Here is a 22423-nt window from a genome sequence, read left to right as displayed (position 1 = left end):
GTTACAACTTAGTAATAAATGGATATAAACATCTAAACTGTAGCTGTAAACTAGGTAACAGTAGTGAAATATCATATAGTATTCCCCCATCTGGAGATACACCTTTATCCATAGTTGCGAAAAAACAACGGAGGAGGAGGAGGAGGAGGAGGAGGAGGAGGAGGAGGAGGAGGAGGAGGAGGAGAAGAAGAAGAAGAAGAAGAAGAAGAAGAAGAAGAAGAAGAAGAAGAAGAAGAAGAAGAAGAAGAAGAAGAAGAAGAAGAAGAAGAAGAAGAAGAAGAAGAAGAAGAAGAAGAAGAAGAAGAAGAAGAAGAAGACGAGGAGGAGGAGGAGGAGGAGGAGGAGGAGGAGGAGGGGGAGGAGGAGGAAGAGGAGGAAGAAGCCAGGTGTCAGGTCCATGCCTATAACCCTAGCATTCAAGAGGCAGAAAAGGGAGAATTATAATTTGGAAGTCCTGTTGGACTATATAGGGAGATTGTCTCAAAATACTAAAGACTAGGAATGTAGCTTGGTGGTACAGTATTTGTCTAGTATGCACAAGGCCCTGGGTTTGGTCCCCAGCACTCTAATCTATCAATCAACCAATCAATCAATCAATCAGGTAACAGAAACAAGTAGCAACAGTCACTGGTTGCAGTGCCTTCTTGGTATTGTATAAATCTAGAGATTTCTCTGGGCACTCAGAGTCCTACTGTCTCTACAAGTTCAGAGTGAATTCAAAAGAAACCTAGACACACTCTACCCTATGTTCCTGTACCTCGTACATTTAGCTAAACCTAGATGAGGAGTGGAGAGATACCTATGCATGATTGGATGCATTTTGAATATTAATGTTATCAAATAACATGTGAAGTGACAGGGCTGTAAGAGAATTAATGTGGCACAGTTTATACCATTAGTCGACCATGAGCATAGAGAGAAACAGGCCATGTTCACAGCAAAAATAGATTGAGCAAATTGAAAACTGTCTTTGGGGAATCAACAAGATGAGTCAGCAGCAGCTTTGTCATGCCTGAAACAGGGATCCTTAGGCAACCTCCACCCACACACTGTGCTCTTCATTTCTTGTAACAGCTTTCATGATATACATATTAATGCGATTTTAACAAAAACAAAAGGAAGCAACCTGTTTTCTAAAAGATATGTTTTCACTTTTGCAATACCAGTAAGAATAGATCTAAGTTCTGACATGTAATAGAAGCACAATTTTAAACAACACTGAGGCAAGCCCTTGCTTAGTTTAAATAAATCCTGGTAAAATCCCAGTATCAAAATCAACCAAACAGCATTAAGTGTAATAGATAATGTTTTAAATGCTAAACAATGGCCTAGGGGTTAAAAATGTGCCTTCATAGCATCTCTGTGGGGTAGATACTAGTACAATCCCCATTTCATATTTGAGGGTATAGACTTAAAAGGTCAAAGAGTAAAAGGAGTGGCTGACCCTGAACAGTGCCCTTGATTGGGCACAGGCCTGCAGAGAACTACCCTGGAGGACTTCATGTGCTACTACATACAATGGATTATTTCGCTCTATGACTTAGACTCATTCACTTCCTCAAAAACACTTTCCGCCACTCTTGGTAACAGAAATCTGCACCAGGAACTATAGGGAGCCAGGGAGAGAAGACTGGGTTTTGCCCTCCCTGCTCTGGTAGCCCACACTACAGTAGGAACACTAGGTAACATAGGCAATTGTATTTCAAGATAATTCTGATCACAAGTTAGAAAGGACAATGTGATAGGAACATTCGTTGGAAGCAGTACTTACTGCCTTAAGACAGCTTGTGCTATTTAAGCACCTACTGAGAAGCTAATTAATGTTGAGGTTTAGAGAAGCAGTCCGCTGAGGTCCTATGTTTTGAGTCAAAAGAAAAGACTTTTAAATCTATATTTTAAATTCTAAATAATTTAGGGCTATCCTTTCAAACAGCCTACACTACACAAAAGCAATAGTCCTACAAAATGGTTTCACGTGAATTCTAACCCAACTTCAGTCATAGGAATATTCATTATGGTGTTTTCCTCCCGGGGTGGGTGTCTACACAGAAAGGCAAAGAGGAGTAATAGTGTTACATCACCCCCTACTCCATCTTTTTTAGCATGCTTTCCATTGTGATATCCTGGCTTCTGGATTTCAAACCTTCCAAACTAAACTTACGCCTGAGCCCATGTAGTACCAATCATAAGACGACAAGTTTTAGATCTAGGGACAGATCAGGGTTAGCACATGATTCAAACAAGGTCAAAGCTGTAACATTTAGTCTTCCTGCCTGCTGCCTGGTCCCTGTTGCTGTTTATGAAACTGTTGGCAGTTTGTTTGGTTTCTTTTCAGCTAGCTCTGATTTGATTATTAACCCATAATTATTAATATACATTTTATAAGAACTTATCTTTTTGAGGACACACTCCTGAGCGCCCTTTGCTCCCCGGAGATCACATGGCGAGAGCTCTCCTCACTACAATTCCCAGAATCCTCCTAGACTCCTAGTCCCACCTATCTTGTTTCCCCATTGACCAACAGTGCTTTATTCAAACCAATTAGACACATATTTACAGAATGACGTCTTCCAACATCTACTCTTTTCTATCTAAAATAAAAGAAAGGTTTTAACTTTAACATAGCCAAATTATATATAACAGAAAAGTTATCAAGTAAGAACTATAGTTACAATATTTTGTCCATAACATTTAGTAAGATTTAAAGAAAATATTTTATTATCTATCCTATCTGTGTGAGTTATAAAGTCTTATATGTAGCTTATCTTTTATCATAACTAAAGAAAACTATAATTACAACTATCTGTCCTCAACTCCATCAAAGACCACAGAAGGATAATATATAAACACTAGAATTAACAGAGACATCTCAATACCTGGACAGTCCCCCAAAGTTTCGCTGTAATGTTGGGACATCTATCTTCAGCCCATTGGCCACAATTGTGCTAGGGCTGTAGAAGAACAAAACACCTTTCTAACATACTTGTTGAATGTTGCCTTCTTCCTCTGTGGAATCATACTAAGAGGAAAAAAGTAGTGCCAAGAAATGCAACAACTATGTCCTTTTAGCCTCTGAATTCAATGACCTTGGAGGTCTGGAAAACAAGAGTCAATCAATGGCATAGTATCTCTCTAAAGCTTGAAAGAGGCTTCTATCATAGGGAGAAAATAAAATGGTAATAATTAATACCTACTCTATACAATAAACTATAAAACTGTAGCTTAGAACCAAACAGGTTCAAGTTCTGGACATGCCACTTGAGATCTATACATTTGACCTATTGAGTAGACTTCTCTGACTCAGTATCTTCATCTTTAAAATGAAGGTTTGAGAAGATCAAAGAAGACAGAACAAGCAAAGGCTTTGGCAGTGACTGACATATACATTGTAATTCCATTGAGTCCAAGAATTGACATCATTCTTACTATTACTGTTACTGTGCAGCTTAATTTTATGTGTCAATATGGCTCTAGGCCCTGGTACCCCATTGTTTGGTCAAACAAACCTTAGAGTGAATCTTGCTGTGGAGATATTGCATAGTGTAATTAACATTCAAAATTAACTGACTTGAATAGATTACCTCAATAATGTGGTTGGGTCTCGTCCAATCGTTGAAGACTTTAAGAGAAATTGTGCCTGAGTTCCAGCATGCAGATTTAACTAAGACTACAAATTGAAGACTTGCTAGCACCAACCAGTAATACAACCCAGCTTCTAACACTAGATCTGTGTGTATTTGTATGCCTGTATGAATATATATATATGTTACATTCATAAAATTGTACATTATTTGTATATAAATGAATAGATAGATCCTGTTAATTCTGTTCCTGGAGAATCTTGGCAAATATGAATATCATAACTATGTAGTTTTACCCCAACCCCTTTGCAGGACAGAGCAGAACATGACCCATAACTGAAGACCATGTAAAGCACAATGGAAGAAAGCCACTGTATGTCTGATTGATTTCTAGAACTATTCTTCAAAAAAATCAAGAAATGCCCAAACTACCATTTCCCAAATCCCAAGACCAGCATTTTACATTGGACCATAGAAACAACAAGGAAACTAATGCGTGTAAACCTGTTTCCAACATCTAACATAAATCTCAAGCATGGTTTCCTTTCATTGGAAATAATTGTTCTGGTGGTACAGTTTTCTACTCAGAGCTTCACATATCATGATACTGTCTAAAGATCATTTCTTTTTCTTATTCAAAACACTATGTTGCTGTGTTTTCATCAATTGATCTGGAGATGTATTTGTTTATAAGCAATGCACAAAGAAAACTGATTGGCCCTTCCGTAACTAATAGGTATTGGCAGCTAAAATTATACTCCTAGGCTCTGGGTATAGAAATTGATTCACTTTGAGGAATCCAAAAGCTGCATATTATTGCCAAGGCTGCAAAGAAATTTCTTCCATATTAATCAAGGAGCAGTGTTTATCGGCCATCTTCTTCCTCCACTCACAGTCTCAACGTTACTTCTTTCTTCACTCTTGTTTATCACCCATTTACTATGAGGCCAGGTTCATGTGAAGCGCTTAATATTTTGTTTTCTTAATTACTCTTCCCCCAGCAGCCCCTAGTCTACTCAGAAAGCAGCATGTTTCTGGAGTGGAAGTGATGAACGCTACAGTACTTGGGATGAAATGAGAGTAGAAGGAAACCCTGCCAGAGGCTTTGTGAAAGCTGCAACATCTGCTCACTAAAAATAGCTTATACAGCTCAAGGAAAGAATCCATGCTTTTCTTTCACACTGTGGCCTAAGAAACCTATTCCCATGAATCAGTTCACCAGCTATCGATTAGCTTCTCTCATCATTTGTCTAATGAATTCAATAGGAAATACAAGAGCTGCTTTGTAGGCAGTAAATGGAGGGGACCCTACCCAACAAGTGTCTATGCCCCAGGCAAAAATTCTGACCCATCTTCCCATTCGTGCAGTACTGTTGACTACAATAACTACCATCTGGCAGGCACTACTGCAGCTGATTTAAAAAAAAAAAAAGACAAAGGCCCTTACCCTAAAAGGATGCACCTGCATCTATCTAGGATTTCCAGGTGCATCTCTGCTGAATGTTCACACTACAGTGAAATCTTATACTCTTGGAAGCCCCTTCTACCAGCATCTCCCAGATACTCAGCTTTTCAGCCTGTCCTGTGAAGTTGATAGCCTTTCTCATAACTGCACAATGGGCACATCTTCTGTTTACCATCTTTTCCTCTGATTTATATTTCTCCTTTCAGGAGCACAGGTTAGAAATGTGTTGCCAACACAATAATTTCCAAGACCTGCTTCCAAATAAAACCTGATGGCACCGCAGTTAGCACTTGTCTCAACATTTCCAAGTTAATCTCAACTCCCAGACTATGAAGGAGCATGGAAGCTCTTCTGGCTTTATTCTTGGGCCTCTTCCAAAGCTGTATATTACTCTCAAGTACATTAACAATTATAACGGCTAATGTATTTCAGGCCTGGTGCCAAGAATTATAACTATCTTATTCAATCCCTTTCTGTCTTCTTATGAGGTAGGTGTTCTCATTCTAATTTCACAGATGATGAAACAAAAGTGTTAGTAAGAAGCTGCTACACTAAGCAAAATCAAACACTGACCACCATCAGACCTGGCTCATAGGGCTTTGTCTTGTGTGACAATTACAAGGAACATGATTCCAGGGAAAAGTAGTTAAGAGGCCATCAGAGCTCTGCATTTCTCTTCTGAGACTGCTGCCTTCCCACAATACTTGCAATCTGTCTTGCTCTACTAAAATTCGTTGTTTAGACTGCAGACACCTACATCTAACATATTACCTTTCTAGTTAGAAAGAGCACTTATCGGCACTCTCACAGTAAAGAACACACAACAAACTTAAAACCCTGCGTGACCTGGACCCAACCTGTACCTCCAACCTCTGGCCACTCCCTCTCATGCACGGGTGTAGCATACTGAACCTATTTTTATTTTCCTTAGTAGAACATGACTTCATCTTCTCAGGTTTCTGACATGTTGCTTCTACACAAAACACTATTTTGTGTAACCTTCAGCACCACCCACGCACTCACAAAAACATACTCCTCCATTTATTCTGCCCATGTCTTCTTCTGTCTCTAATTTTAAGCCACCAGATGCTTTCCCTGGCTTTTTTTATTTGATGTTTTCTTGGGTTTCCTTTGTGTTGTCTGAATCCTTTCATATACCCATGGCTTGTGCCAGCTTAACACAATGAAAGCTCAGAATATGTGCTTATTGGATGAATAAATGAATGAGATAGAAAGAGCCTTTCCCCAGTATCCCAATAGTCTCCATATACCTGTCTAAAGTCAGACCAAATCAAGATTATCTTAGATGCTACAGACTAGAATGGATATCTACGGCATCTCCCAGTCACAAGAATCTACCCACAGTGGAACATCTTGGGAAAACCACCCATCTACAGAAGAGACTGGACCAGACCATCCACACTGTCATTCTGCTCCTGTTCTCTTTTGGCTGAGACATCCAGACTGAAGGGAAAGGAAAGGCCTGAATGGCATCCAAAGAAAGTCTTCACGTTCAAGGACAAGTAAAAGAGGCACAACAGTTAGTGATGCTTAAGCTAAATAGATCTTAACTCAAATGGTCTTGGTACCTGTGATTCCAGTACTCAGGTGGCAGAAGGATTGCTAGGTTGAGATCAGTGTAGACTACATAAAGACATCTTGAAATAAATAGATAAATAACATTTTAGGTCTCAACTCTTTTAGCTGTAAAGAGATATAATCATCCCACAAAATGAAAGCCATGGCACAGGGCAAGCTTCAAGCATGTACTGTGATAATCAAGGCACTTAACTTCTCTCTACTTAGTATTAGTGACACCCTAAAACGTCCTTGGGCTTCTTTCACAGCCATAAGGTGACTGCCTATAATAGGGAGTAGCAGGAGATGTTTCCTTTATCACTCTCAACAAAAGGAAAGGGTGCTTATTCCTCTATCATCAGAAATATGGTCCCTTAAATATGTTCAGGTCAACCTGAAACCTTACCTATCTCAAGACCAAGGGCAGTTTCTTGGCCAGGGAGTCTGTAGAATACTTGGCTTTTATCAGTCATGTCAGGTGAAATGAATGTATTGGATAAGAGAACAGGTAAGAGATTTTTAGGTAACAAACTTTCTAATGCTAGTATTAGAGGGGAAAGAACACACTTATTTGCTCCTAGCACAGTCACACGTCCCTCCCCTGAGATGGTTCCTGAAATGTCACATGTAAGTGCTTCATATTTCTTTGAATGCATGGCTGTATTTCTTCTTGCTGACGCCAGCTTCCCCTCAAGTTAATCATCTTCTCCTGCAGACTGGCTTGTGCTGAGTCAGCACTCAACATTTATAGGTTTATTGCTTACAACAGCTATGGAAACTGCTCATGCAACCCTGCATAGAGGCAATACAAATGACATCAACTATGTAAGCCAAATGACTTCATAACTCTTTTTGAAATAGAGGTTTGTTTCTAATAATATAAAGCAAATGTCTGTCACTCTGTGCTAGATGAAAACTTCCCGCTCTGGTGATACACACTGTCTGGGAAGAGGAAAGGAAAAATGGCTGCAGTTAGCCACCATCTGGCACTGCTCTGATGCCCAAAATGTTAAAGCCAACAAGGTTATTGAGTTGTTGTCATCTTAGTTCACCCAATCCACAGTTTAAGACATAGTTTCTTAAACTGTGGGTTACAACTGGACTGCACAAACATATTGGAAACAATGAGAAGCTTCTTAATAGGTGATAACTAGATATTAACTCAAAATCAAATGCACAACAAACCAGGTATTTCTGGAAACTGTTCCCAGTGTTGCATTCAGTAACTTCACTGTGGTATTTGGTTCTGAATGCACAAATGTGCACTTTGAAATGTGCATGCAGTCACACCATGAAGCACCAACCACCACAGCCTGAAAAAGACTGGCTCATATTCAAAACTATTGTAGACTATGAATTGCAATGTTGTTTGATTTTTTCCTTTATTTTTGAGATCATAATATGGTTACATTGCACACACACACACTTCCCTTTCCTTCCGTATACACTGCCTTGCTCTCTTTCAAAGTCATGGCCTCTTTTTTCATTAATTGTTGTTATACATATATATGTATGTATAAAAGATATACATATGTATTCATACTCACACACACACACCATTGTCAGGATGGGGTTGAGGGAGGAATAGAATTGCAATGTTTTTATTGAACAATGTTTCTCCTGTTAGATAAACATATTGGTTTAATTATGAACAACAAAGAGTTTTAATATTTCCCCCCATCATTCCAATAAATGTAAATATCAGATTAGAATGCTGTTGGGATGTGTTGTTAGAATATTTGATTTTTAAAGTTGTTGTTCAAGTTGTAATTTGAGTTGCATAAACAACAGTTCAGTGAATTCTGGCTTGAAATTGGGACAGAATTTCAAAAACTTTCTGAAGTAGTCCTAAACATACTTTTACCATTTTGTGCTATGCATTTAAGTGAAGCAATGCTCTCAACATTGGTGATGTAAAACCAAAATATGAATCAATTTGATGATGCTCTATGGCCCACAACATCAGCTAATCAGCCAAGATTTAGTTCTTTATGTAAGAATAAGCAAGTGCATCCATCTCATTAGTATGCAAATTTGCTTCATCCTTATCAAATGCAAAACTTATATGTATGTCAAAGAATTGTTTTAAAATAAGCTTTTTTGTGATTTATTATCAATAAGGCTTGATTTATATACCTATAAACCTGTCTCATAAAAATTTCTCAACTGCAAAATCACTGCTAGCAGAAGAAGTTTAAGAACCAGCCTAACTGCCGGGTGGTCATGGCTCAAGCCTTTAATCCCAGCACTCGGGAGGCAGAGGCAGGCGGATCTCTGTGAGTTCGAGGCCGGGCTGGACCAACAGCCTCCAAAACAATACAGAGAAACCCTATCTCGTAAAACCAAAAAAAAAAAAAAAAAAACCAGCCTAACATGTTGAAAGCCCAATACTCTTGTCCATTTAACCTTTCTGTCTGTTTATATACATACTTTTCATAATTGCTGCTTTCTCTGAAAATATATAGAGCAACATGATACCTTAATAAGAGCAATGTGATATCTTTTTTACAATATCAAATATCACATGACACTTTTCTTCTGCCACTCTGGAAGATATATTCTCGAGTTGCAACTAACTTTGGGTCTATGAAAGGTTTTCTCACATAGAAGATACTTGAGTCCATTTGTCAGCATTCGAGTTGAAAGCAGTCAATTTTCCAAATTGAAAGTAAGCAGGCTTATACATTTTTAGGCATGACAGGACCCAGCTTTAACTAGAGAAAGTCATGTATCCTGTTAGCAGTGGTAAATAACAGGAAGCCTCAAGGAAAGAAGTATTTCAATTTTCAAAAGACAAGAATGTTGCCTGGAAAATGTAAAACCATTCAACCTGCTACAATCAAAGGAAAAAGACAGGAGGTTTAAAGCCGGACCACTGTTCTCAGGAAGTCCAGAAAACAACTTACAAGACAGTTGTTTTATAGGTTAGGTCACACAGTTAGTTAGAACTAGCATGTTGGTAATTCCACACTCAATATTTTTATTTTCATAGATACCATTCCAAAATACAAATGAAACACACTGAAAATAAGACATTCTTTTAAAACTAATTCTCTTACCCCCCAGGGTGTAAAGAAGACTTAGGAGATTTGAGTGTGAGCATCAGCTAAGAAGGACAAATTACTCTACATGGAAAACCACCTGTCTGCCTATGAGTGTGGGACACATGTGAGAGACAGAAAATGCAAAGACACAGAGAGATGTTGGCAGGCAAAGGCCCACTACAAATCTAGTAGGTATTATTTGGGAAATAATACATAGCATATGGTTATAAATAAATATCTTAATATCCTCAGGAAAAAATCAGAAAGGAAAAGTCTTCTACTTTCTTTCTGGAAAGGAAGGGTAGATAAGTTAGTAAGGTACATGAGTACCTGAGTCTAATCCCCAGGACCATGTTAGAAAGTCAGGCATTGCAGTGAACACCAGGAACCCCAGAGCTAGGGAGATGAAGACAGAAGGACCCTGGGTCTAACTGGCATTCATAAAGATATTGTGTCTCCAAAAAAAAAAAATAGGGGAACCTAGTTTAAGTGGGGAGGGAGGCTACCAAAATGGGAGGGAAAGGAAGGATAGATAAATAATATTACTGGGACTTGAAAAAGCCACAAGGAAACATTATTTTATAAGCTTACTTAAAATACATACATAATAGATAGCCAAAGATTACCTAACAAAAACCCCAATGCCAGGCATTGGAAACCTCCCTTCAACTTGTTGAGCAGGGGGTCCAAGAGACTCCCAAAACAATACAGGCTGCTGCCATTTCCCTTGGTAACCTCCCAGAGTTTGAAAGTAAGACCCTATTGCTAAAGACTCCATGCACTTTGGACACAGGACTTAGATGATGGATCTGGAAATGACCTAGAATCCTCCTCTATGAGAATTCTTATGGAGTCCAAAGATGCTTATGCAAACCTCCAAGGGAGAAAAGAAGCCAGTAGTCCTACCCAACTGTAATGTCTATACACCATAGTAATGACCGGCCTGGCAAGATGGTCCTAACAATGCAATAGTGGCATTTGTGTCTTTGGGATAATCAACATATGTCTAACTGGACATATGGCCTGCTCAAGAGTACAGAATTCATGTGTGGTACTGTAAACCCAGTCAACCACCAAGTGCTGCAGAAGTCACAGACTCTAGAGGATCACATATACTGCCATTTTCCTAAAATAGCATAACTTCTAACTGTATTCTAAACATGTATCCCTATACCCACAGTAATTACAGCTCTAACCCCTCACTAAAGAAGCCCCGTTTTGAACAGACGGAGACTATTGCAGAGGTTCAGCTGGTCAAAACGTAGAGAATAAGTAGCTGTGGTGTTCCTAAACCAACTTGCTGCATTTTCAGTGCAACCCCTACAACCTAAGAGCTCAGGGAGCATTGTGGGAAAGGGGCTTAGAAAGACTCAGAGGACCAGGTTGCCTGCTTCAAGACATAACCAGAAGCTGCGCCTGTGAACTCTCAACACTGTAGGTGCCTGCACAAGACCTGCATAATAAAATCAACACTTGATAGGCCAACATAGATGGAGAAATTTCACAAGACCCTACACCTAGATGAAGAGCTTAAGTCAATCATTGGCTCTTGAGAAAAAGAATTGGTCTTCTCCTGGGATGAGTCTCCTGACAGGTGTCCAAGCCCTAAATACATACGTGTAGGAGAGCTCCTAATGGACTCAGTGGGACACATACATATTAAGGAATAGGTCATGACACTGAGAGAGAGTGAGGGTCATTGGAAACGTTGGGGGGCTTGAAATGGTGTAAATGTAAGTACTCACATGGGTAATTATAAAAACTGTTAAATGAGAAATAAGGTGGAGAAAACTGAGGAAGACAGCTGACATTGACCTCTGTCCTGCGCACACACACACACACACACACACACACACACACACACACAGTTAAAATACTACAGTTTGATAGTTTCCACTTAATTTTTCTCATCAGGAAACTCTTATTTTCAGAGAAATATGATCCTTGATTTTACAGTGAAATCTGGGGGCAGCAGTTGGGGTGGCTAGTAATGCTTTACCCAGTTTCTGTGTGAGCAGATGACTCGCTGTTTAAACACAGCCTTGGTACATGCCAAGTCCTTGCCATGCAGACACTACTTGAAGACACCTTTACTGGCATCTTCTTCCTGGTGGGTGCTCGAACCCCTTCCTATTTCAGGATGCCACATCATCCTTTGGCAAAATAGCCAAGGCAGATGTTTTTCCCCAGAGCTCACTGGTGCTTGGTTGGTTGCTTCATGATATGCTACTGACTGAACCCACAACTGAAGGCTGACTTGCAGCCTTAAACCCTTTCCGCTTAAACACGCCACTAGCCAGTTGGCAGTTTGCGAGGGCCAAGAGCCCACCCTGCGGGGCCACAAACGTCCTTCCTGTTCATGGCATGCCCACCCTGTCCAGCACCCACCATCGCGCTGGAATTCTGCATGTCCCAACGCCCATGCCCTGGCTGCAGGTCCTCTCAGGGTCCACAGCCGCAGCCCGCCCACGGGATGCTCTGCTGGGGAGGGCTGCGGAGCGGAGAGCAGCTCAGAGAACGCAGTGTTTCCCGGCCCCGCAGCGGTCTTCACGCGGGGACAGAGACTGTAGCCAGCCAGGGCACCTCACAAAGAGCTGCAGTTATCGCCCTGCATCTGGGCTTCCCTCATTAGCATATTAAAGCAGCTCGGTCCTTTCCCTCAGAGCCTGCTCTGTCTCGGCAGCCCACTCCTTTGAGGCCTTCCCTCAGTGGGAAACCCGCTGGGTTCAAGAGGTACTAACCCCTTCCTGAAGCCTGTCAAACCCTCCTGTGCAAACCAGAGGAGCTGCCAAAGCCCCAACTCCGAGAGCAGACAGCGTACCGTATGCCTGGTGCCACATGAAAGACTCTGCCAGAGGCTTTCTTTTTAAAAAGGAAGGAAAAGTATATTTACCAAAAGAAATTCATCATCATCATCATCATCATCATCATCTGATATAAACAGACTAGTGCCTGGCTCATAACTAGGTGGTTTCCCTTCGGACTGACAACGCTGAGGCAAGCCGAGGGGGCAGAGTCATGGCTGTGTGCTGAAAGGCCGGCCAGGTCAGCATGTAGCACGCCTTGGTGACAGAGCAGAGCTAAGGGAACTCAGGCACTTCTTCTAATTCTGTGACCAGGATAACCACTGTGAAGTACTTGGCAGCTTTCCAAGTCCTCTCCCTAGTGTTACTTCATTTAAAAAATCCCAAACATCCAATGGGAAATGAGCCAGAATTATTTTAACTGGTTTACCACTGAGAAAATTGAAGGCCCCACAAGTTGTCACTTGCCTGAGGGAAAAGACATCTCCTTCTCAGGGGGGCACAATGGTCCAAGCACTAACCTTCAAGTGACCACATAAAATCCCTTACTTTCCTCTTCTCTCTCCCACCCCCAGATTTGAAACAGGACCTCCCCCTCTTGAGGTCCCCCAGGACCCCCACTTCACACCTGAATTCACTTGGGTTAGCCCTTTCGAGTTGGATGCTAAATAACAGTGCCACCACACCTCCACCCCAAGTGTCACATTTGCAGGTAACATTTTAATGTGTGTTTCCTTCCTTACTCCCCCACTTCTCTCTGTATAAACACCCTGCACTCTTCCCCCCAGCACCTGGCACCTTCCATTCACAACTGAAATCTTAACCTTGCAGTTCTCCAGGAGAGAAGACATCTGACAGAAACTGCTTTTCAGTCCCACAAAATGGGCTTTTTCCAGTCCATGTAGGCCCCACCACACACTGGAGCATTGGAGAGTGAGCTCCCTTTTGTCAGACATAGCTCTCTGTGGGCCTTCTCTAGACTCTCCTCAGCCTTCATCGCCCTCCTTACTGCACATGCGGCTTCCTTCTCCAGCAACCATTGCCACAAGCACACAGACCCATCATTAGAGACTATGCCTCCTTTTAAAGGCAAAACTTCTCAACAGTTCTGTTCTGTCACCTCTACCCAATCAGTCCAAACCAGGTTTCTGCCTGCGTTGGTCTTTTGATCCTTCATTGTCACAGCCTGTGGTAATTTAAATAAAAATGGCCTCCATAGAAAGTGGTAATATTAGGTGGTGTGGCCTTGTTACAGGAAGTGTGGCCTTGTGGGAGGAAGTGTGTCACTAGGGGTTGGGCTTTGAGGTCTCAGATGCTCAAGCCAGACCCACTGTGACACTCTCTGTTCCTGCTGTCTCCCAATCCAGATGCAGAACTCTCCAGCACCATGTCTGCCTGCATGCCTCCATGCTCCCTGCGATGATGATAATGAACCAAACATCTGGAACTATAAGCCTGCCCCAATTAAATGCTGTCCTTTGTCAGAGTTACCATGGTTGTGGTGTCTCTCAATAGAAACGCTCACAGTCCCTGAGGTCTTGTGTGTTACCAAACCATTAGTCACATCTCTGCCTGCTCTTTATGGACTCTCATCACAATGAATGCCTTATTGCCTTCCCCTGGAAATGCCTTCTCCTAATGTCAGGACATCATACTCCCCACACCCACCCCATCCACTTCCTACTTTTGACTCCTCCTCTCACCTTAGTTGGGTCCTCCTTTTAACTCTGGAGTCAGACACTACCGTGACATGACAAGGTCACTCTCCTTTTAACTCTGAAAGTTGGTATTTCCTCCAGATCATGCTCAGGACCCCTCTCTACCTGTTTCTATACATCAGCTTCAGGAGGACCTGACTAGGATTCCTAAATCCAAAATTCTAAGTACTAATTTCTGCCCAGAATTTCAGCCTTTACTTGGCATTCCGACCAGGCATCTCTAACTCAACTTGGAAGAAGTAAACTCTGGTTTCCCAGCCACAAACATGTTCTTCCACCTGTCTTTCTCTGCTGTCAAGATGGCACTATGCCCACCGAATGGCTTAAGTCCCCAACGCAGGGATTTTTTTAGGTATTCCTTTCCCTTAGCTACCCTAGAAAACTCAAAGGCCCCCTTGCCTGAAGCAAATAATTCCAAAAGTATTTACTTTTCCCCATCTCCATTGCCCCTGCCCAGTTCAACTCCCAACAGCTACCAGCATGCCTCTCCTACACAGTATGGCCTCCCCCTGCAATCCATTCTCCACTAGCAGCTTACATGATTTTTTCAAACTTGACCCAATACCCAATCTATTTTAAATCTCTTACATGTTCTCCATCCTACTTAAAAATGTATTACCTGTTTCCTTAGTCTTTTTCTCACTATCCAGATTCTTGCACTCTGGTCTTCTTTTAGTTCATTATACTTGTTTATCTCATCAAATCTACCTAGAATGTCCTTCCTTCTATGTCTCCAGTGACTAGTTCCTTTGGTCATTCTGATTAGAGTTCATGACGCCAGAGCAAGACCTCTTTGGACCACCCATGTTAAAGTTCCATTACGCTCTGCCATGTCACCCTACTTCAATTCTAAGCTCAGTACTAGCATTCCTGAGTGCCATCCGGATGTGGTTATTTTCTGCCTTCACTTACTAGAATCTAGCCTTTCTAAGAATAGAGTGCTTTGCTGCCTTTTTCCCCGAAGAACAGCCAAATGTGTAGATCATGCCACTCCTTTGACTTAATAACTGCTTGCTGAATGGTTGACTGGCATCTACTCAGTGCTCCCCAGAACTTGAGGGGAAGTGGTATCAATGATCTGAGCACAGAAGTGTGGTAACCCTGACCCATCTTCTTAGACTCAAGACCTGCTCTCTTCTACTGTAAGATCCATGAAAGTAGTACTCTCCACTTACAGCCCGCTCTACAGAAATGAGTTGCTACTTTATATGCCTTCTCGTTTCCAGGACAATAATTCTCAACCTTCCTAATGCTGTGACCCTTTCATACAGTTCTTCATGCTGTGGTGACGACCCTCCTCCCCCGACCATAAAGTTATTTTGCTGCTACTTCGTAACTGTAATTGTGCTACTGTTAGGAATCATAATGTAAATATTAGATACACAGGATATCTGATGTGGGCCAAGACCCACAGGTTAAGAATTGCTGTTCCAGGGAATGAGGAGGTTTTCAGGCAGGAATTTCAACTATTCTCCAAACCGTTTGTCTAAAGTCTTGATACTTGGTGGATCAATTGTCACTTTACCCTACTTCAAGATGCATCGAAGTGGGTAAGGAGGCTTGATGCCAAGACTGACAACCTGAATCAGATCCTAGGACCCACATGCTGGGAAGAGAGAACTGACTCCCCACAAGTTGTCCTCTGACCAACACACATGCACCATAGATGCACACTCCCTCACCTCTATATGATAAAAAATAGTAACAACATAAAACAGATCATTTATTCCATTGCAGTAGTTCCATGTAACTAATCTAAGTGGAACACAATAGGAATTATGATGTCAGAACTTGAAAAATAATATCTAAGGCATTTTGTGCAATCAGGCACTGGTAAGTATTTTTGAGAGAAAAATGAGAATGTAAGTTTAATTAAGTTGAGAGAAAATTAAATAGTAAATAATAGTATATAAACAAATGATATTTTCTTTGAATTTTCTCAGCATTCAAGTAGTCCCTGCGTAAGTACAAAATGTCTGGCAAGAAGTTTAGTATGAATTGCAAATTTGCCCTGGTAAGCTTTTATTGTCAACATGACACAACTTAGAGTCACTTGGTAAGAGGGAACCTCTGAGGAAGTGCCAAGACCAGACTGGCCCATGAGCACCTCTGTGGGATATTGTCATGAATGCTGATTGATGCAGGAGGACCTAGCCCACTGTGGACAAAACCATGTCTATGGAGGCGCTTCCAGGCTGTATAAGACAGCTCACAACACAAGTCTGTAAATGGGACAGAAAGCAGAGTTCCTCCATGGTTTCTGTCTCAGGTTCTGCCCAAGTCCCTACCATGACTTCTCTTCTCTCAATGATGGATTTTCACTTGGAAGGGTAATCCAACTAAACCGCTTCCTCTCCTAAGCTGCTTTTGCTAAGTGGCTTACCATGGTAACATAAAGCAAACACCTCAGCATGGAACAACATATATATGTGTGTGTGTGTGTGTGTGTGTGTGTGTGTGTGTGTGTGTGTGTGTGTGTGTGTGCATGGTCCCAGGATCTAGAAATCTGGACACATCCAGTAGGAAATTATATAAGACAATTCAAATAGTGGATTGTAACATTACATTCTCTGTAGCAATACATGTGCCAAGTCCCCCATGCCCCAGTAAGACTTTGAGGTCTTCAACTCTGAAAATAGTTTTGTCACACATGCACCTTCCATTGCATAGTAGCTGCTAAGGATAATTGAGCATGTACTCACATATGTTTGTGACAGTCAAGAAACATATCAAATATTTATGGATTTTTTTCCATATGTCAAGTGGAGTTTAACTTCTTAGCCATACTCCTTTAGATGTGCAATCAAACAATACTGTGTTTGAACAATGTACAGTAAATGCCCATTGTCCTGAACTCAAACAAGACCTAAAGGGGAAGCCGGGCAGTGGTGGTGCATGCCTTTAATTCCAGAACTTAGGAGGCAAATCTCTGTAAGTTCGAGGATAGCCTGGTCTACAAGAGCGAGTTCCAGGATAGCCAAGGCTACACTGAGAAACTCTGTCTCAAAACAAACAAACAAACAAACAAATACACCTAAAAGTGAGACTTTCATTATCTCGATTTTCCTCTTAGGTAAATAACGACATAGTAAGATAGCAACCCTTGCATTAAGCAGTTTCTTCGGAGTTACCTGGATGACCATCTCAATCGCCTGTAGCATCTACACCTGCAGCAGTGAATTTTGGCAATGGGTATCTATTTGGATGGCCCTGTGGAGTTACCAGATTTTGACAAAGTGAACAGCCAAAGAACAGTTATACAAATGCATGTCTGTCTGATTCCACACAAATTACTTGGATGGAAATGCATCACATTTACCAAGGTAAGCCAAATATTCCTTTACTGAACATTCACCCAAGTACAGTGCATAAACACGAAAGTCCTAGGTGATCATTTTAAAAGTTAATTTATCCTTTTACTTAAAAATAAGTGCATCCTTCAGACACCCTTTATCCACTACTGATCCGATAAATGTTTGTTTCTAATCACCCAGTTACAGTCAGTATATTTTTTGTCTAGTATCCTCATTATAAGTTGCTTTTCCTCTTGTTTTTGGCATCTGTGAGAAGAAACAGTGTGAAGCAGAACCTCACCAACAATCTTTCAACAAAAGCCTTCTAATTTCATAGAAAAAGGATAGTCTATGTTATACCATGCCTTCGTGCTAGATCTAATACCATGTTTAGGCAAAGCCTTACTCAGCAGCAACTATTCCATCAGTTAACAATGTTCTATTTACCTTGTAAGTGACACAGAAAGATTGTGTATTCACAATGCATCTTCCCAGGTTTGGCATGGATGACATGAGGCTCTCTACCAATTTTTCTGCATTCTTCTGCCTTACTGTTCTTTGGTTTACAACTTTCAAAAAGCATCAAAGTTTGAAAATTAGAAAAATAGATCTAAGTGGAAAAGTATTTCCAAACTAATGGATGGTCCAAGACACTGACCCGTTCACCTAATATTAAACACCTATACTACAAGAGTCAAAGCACAGATAGCTTTGTTAGCCCATGCAACCCAGCAACTGAAGAAAATGGATCAGAAACTAGAAACTCATGATGTCCAAGTAGGAAAAGTTCAATAAAAATGCACTCATTTTAAGGAACATTTTATTATCTAATCATTTCAGAAGAAATTCTTTGGCACTTTAATAGTGCATACTCCTATATGTTTCAAAGAAATCTACTTGGTCAGCAGTTTCTGTGGAAGGGTTATCAACTGTTGCCCTTGAAGCATTTTCTTTTTATTGTATCTTGCTTGTCCCTGGCAGGATAATAAATACTGTTGTTCTATAAAAACAAAAAGTATGTGAAAAGCATTTTGTCATAATTTTCCTTATCTATCTACATCAATGCATAATTTTGCATCTTTAAAATCAAAAGGTAGTCATTACTCCAGGATTTGAAGCATCTTCTATTTCTTGCATCCTATCTCAAAAGTAATTTTGAGTAGAGACACATACTATTAACTGGAAAAAAAAGAATGATCCTCCTCTTTCCCTAAAGTCTTGTATAATATATTATTCTAATTGCTATTCAGAAGGAGACTAGACCATCAGTGAGATGCCCTAATTCTCACATATAAAATGCAGCAATCTAGCTCTGTGGGTGTTTAAAGTCAATAGTTGGTGCTCCACTAAAGAAAGAAATGGATACACAATTCTGCGAGATGGATGCTCATATACTGTTCACATTCTATTTTCATTCTAATTTCTGCGAGTGGGTACCATTAGTTAAGTATCAATTAGCATCTTAACTCTTTTTAACCGTCCCTGAATGGACAGACAACTAGTATGTTTGCCTTCCCTTCTCTGGTTGACACTAACTCTGACCAAGGACAGTTTACTAGGCTTGCCTATCACACAGTTTGATCCTCCCCACCCTGTTTCCCCAGCCTCTCTCTCTCAGTAATATTCCCAAGGAGATGGTTAGAGCTGCTCCCTAGTCAGGAAACAAAGAGGCTGCTAAACCAGCTCACAGCAACAGAATGCTGCCAACTCTATATATCAATGCCAAATGTTGGACATGTATTTTTTACATTGGCTGGAGATCATGGATTTGGAATGGATCTCTCTTAAGAGCTAAGTTGCTGCATGCCAGAGATGGTTGAAAAAAGAACCGCTGACAGCACCTTGTGGATAGACAACTCGGGTGAAGGGGGCAGAATTGTTAGGGAAAGAGGGGAAGGGAAAGGAGGCAGAAAAAAAAAAAGAAAATGAGTGGGTTATGAGATTTTGGTAAATAAGGTGCATATGCACAGACCCCAGTGAGCTGACTTCATACCCAGTGCACTCTGTGATGGTTCAACAAGAAGAGCTACATCTAAGACTGCCAGCCTCACCACCCACGCTCTTTCCATAGGAGAGGGCCTGGCCATTCAGTAGCTTCTGCTAATCTAGCTGAAACAATCCTGACACAAAAGCCAAGTCCATCACACAATTATTCCATCACAATTTTTAAAATGTTTTCTGTCTCCTTAAAGATGTCCTTTTTCAAAAGAATAATGTGCCCTTACCCTTTTCAGGATGAGGGAAACTTATTGTAATATAAAAGATAAATTTTTGAAATGTTTAAAGAGTTTGAGAGACAAAGAAGAATTGGTTTGCGGGGTTTTGTTTGTTTGCTTGCTTGTTTTTGTTAGTCCTAAGGTTCCACTCCATATATTTTTTGAGGTAAAAACGTCATTAACTCAACCTAAGTCTCCGTTCCCCCTCTATACATAGGAAATAATGCCACTCAACCCATAGATGGCACAGGGCTTAGAAAATGCAAAGTTCTAGCATGAAAGCCCTTACTTCACTTTTCTTTACCTATGTTGTTCTCATGGACCTGTCTTGGCCAACAAAACTGGGCTAAATAAATGATATTTAGAACTTTCCATTTTCTAAAATGATATTTTTCTTCAGCCTTATCTAATTCTTAAAATCATGATATGACAGGGAGTTGAAACAGTTGTCACTAAGCATACTCTACAAACGAAGAGCCCAAGACCAGAGAAGATAAACGACTCTGCCACAGCCCTGTGGCTAGGTAGAGGCAAAGGAATGATAAATGCCCGAATCCCTTCAAACCTACCTTTGTGATTTTATCATTGTGGACATTAAGATTCATTATATATGCAGAGCTGCACTGTGGCCTCGATGATAACAAATGAACTATTGCATCGAGGTTTTCTACTTTGATGAGAAAAAAAGAATAATTTAATAATTGAGAATGTATTATGCTTGAAATATTGGCGATTTAAAACTCAGTATTCATAAAGAACAGGGCACACACACAATATGAACTGTGCCATCATCCTCCCGATTCCTTTCGCTTTTCATCTCTTTAAATCATCTTTTAAGTGCTATTTAGGGATGTGCTAGCCAAAGCTACAAATGACAGGATAAAACTGGACTTTCTAGTCCCAATTCATGTTTCACTTAAGAGTGAAATTCTTATCTGATATTAAGCAGAAATGTCTAAAAATAAGTTATTACAAGCATTAGGTTTTTATCAAGCAATTTTTGAATAGTATACAACCACACTCTCCAAATAAAAAAAATCAAGTTATTTCTCTACATGTATTTATGCTCTCAGTAGAGCTTTATGACCCAAACAGTTCCATGTGAGCACATCAGGGAATTTCTGCTACCAAAAATGGTACCACACAGAAACCTGTATGAATAATGCGATTGGATGGGTTACCCTGCAGACGCATTGGAAAGCACACACTCACATGGCTGGTTAGGTGAATTTTCTCTATCAGCTCATCAATCATTTTAAGTTAGGTAAGTGGCAAAAGTCCCTTTCACGTCACATTTAAGTGGGGGTACTATAGGAGATCCCACTTTCAAGAGAACAGAGTCCTCGTCCTAAAACGCTCCTGTCCTTGATAACCCAATACACGGATTCCAGCACTGAAGTCCAGGTCGATCCTCCCCGGCTCAGTTTCGGAGCAGAGCACAGCAACCAGACACCTGATTCTCACACCTTCCCTCAATATTTTGCACTTTGTTCTGGTCTGGTCCAGGCCTCCATCCTCTTTCCTTGCTCCGAAGCCACCAAGAGTCTGCACAGCGACTCAAGCATCAAGCAGAAGTGTTTTCCCCCTTCTGTCTGGAGGCGGAGGATGGGTTGGGGTGGAGGTCCTCACCACGACCCTATGCCCCTGGGGAAGGGAGTGGGTGCCACCAGGGCGGAGCAAAAGACAGCGCGAGGTTGGTGACTTCCACGCCATCACCACAGCCCGGCGCCTTCCCGCCTCCGCCCAGGCCATGTTCGGGGGGTCCCCAGAGCGCGAAGCTGGTATAAGTGTGGAAAAGGGAAGTGAAACAACGTGCTGATGCGAGGCGTTAATTGTGGACACACACACAGGGCAGCCGCAGGTAGAACAACCCCGCCTCTCCCCAACTAGCTCCCCGGACCTGCCTGCAGCCCCGCCACTCGGGGGATCCCAGCGCCAGGACAAAGCTGCGAGCGCAGGGAGAGCTCGCCCTGGCTCACGGATCTCCCCTGGCCCGGACCCAGTCCCAAAGGACCTCGGGGATGTGCGATCGAACGAGGAGACCTCGGGCTGGGCGCCCATAGCGCCTGTCCCTGGCGTCCCCGCTGGGCGCCTGTGCTCACCTGTTCAGCACTTTGCGGATCCTCTGGCGCATGCCAGCCCGGGAGGAGGCGGACAGGCTCCCGCCGCCGCTGCCTTCAGCTGGCAGGTTCTCGATGGTGGTCACCACATGGTTCGGCGGGGCCGGCGGCGGTGGCGGTTGCAGCTGGGGCTGCGGAGGCTCGGGGGGAATCATCGCGGCGGAGGCGGTGGCGAGCGGCTATCAGAACGCTGCCGGGCACATAGTGCGCGGGCTCCGGGCCCGGGAACACGCAGAGAACCCGGCCAAGCAGCCCCGGCCCGGGAGGCGGTGCCGCCTGCGAAGCGACGACGCGGAGAGGCACCCGCGGCTCCGGCCGCCGCCTCCCGGCGCAGTGCCCTCGGCTTGCTACCGGGTCCTGGCCGCACACCCCCGCTCCGGGCCGCTTCCTCCCGCCCGGGCTCTTCGCTAGCTGCGACCCAAGTCCTGGCACACCCCGCCAAGTGGCTGCGAAGGGGGTCGGCGGGAACCCGGAGCTGCCGGGTCCAAGGCAAGGACTGTGCAGAGAGAGGAACCCGGCTGCCAGGCTTCGCCTTCTGTCCCGGTGCCCAGGGCTTGTCCTGGCGGTGGCAGTTGCGGTGGCGCTGCTTCAGCTGGTGCCGGCT

The 22423-nt window shown here is 42.3% G+C and overlaps 1 protein-coding gene across 1 annotated transcript in view; it reads right to left on the bottom strand.

Annotated features, from left to right (window-relative positions):
- The window catches only part of Slc35f1 (solute carrier family 35 member F1), a 391542-nt gene extending 369398 nt beyond the window's left edge, over positions 1-22144 (bottom strand). Inside the window, exon 1 of the mRNA XM_005073294.4 lies at positions 21802-22144. Coding sequence (XP_005073351.1) covers positions 21802-21974 — 173 coding nt within the window. The 5' untranslated portion in view covers positions 21975-22144. The remainder of the gene's footprint in view (positions 1-21801) is intronic.
- Positions 22145-22423: the final 279 nt, after the last annotated feature.

The sequence above is a fragment of the Mesocricetus auratus genome, unplaced genomic scaffold (genome assembly GCF_017639785.1).
Source record: "Mesocricetus auratus isolate SY011 unplaced genomic scaffold, BCM_Maur_2.0 Super-Scaffold_100018, whole genome shotgun sequence".
Taxonomy (NCBI): Eukaryota; Metazoa; Chordata; class Mammalia; order Rodentia; family Cricetidae; genus Mesocricetus; species Mesocricetus auratus.
This window is presented reverse-complemented; position numbering and strand designations above follow the sequence as displayed.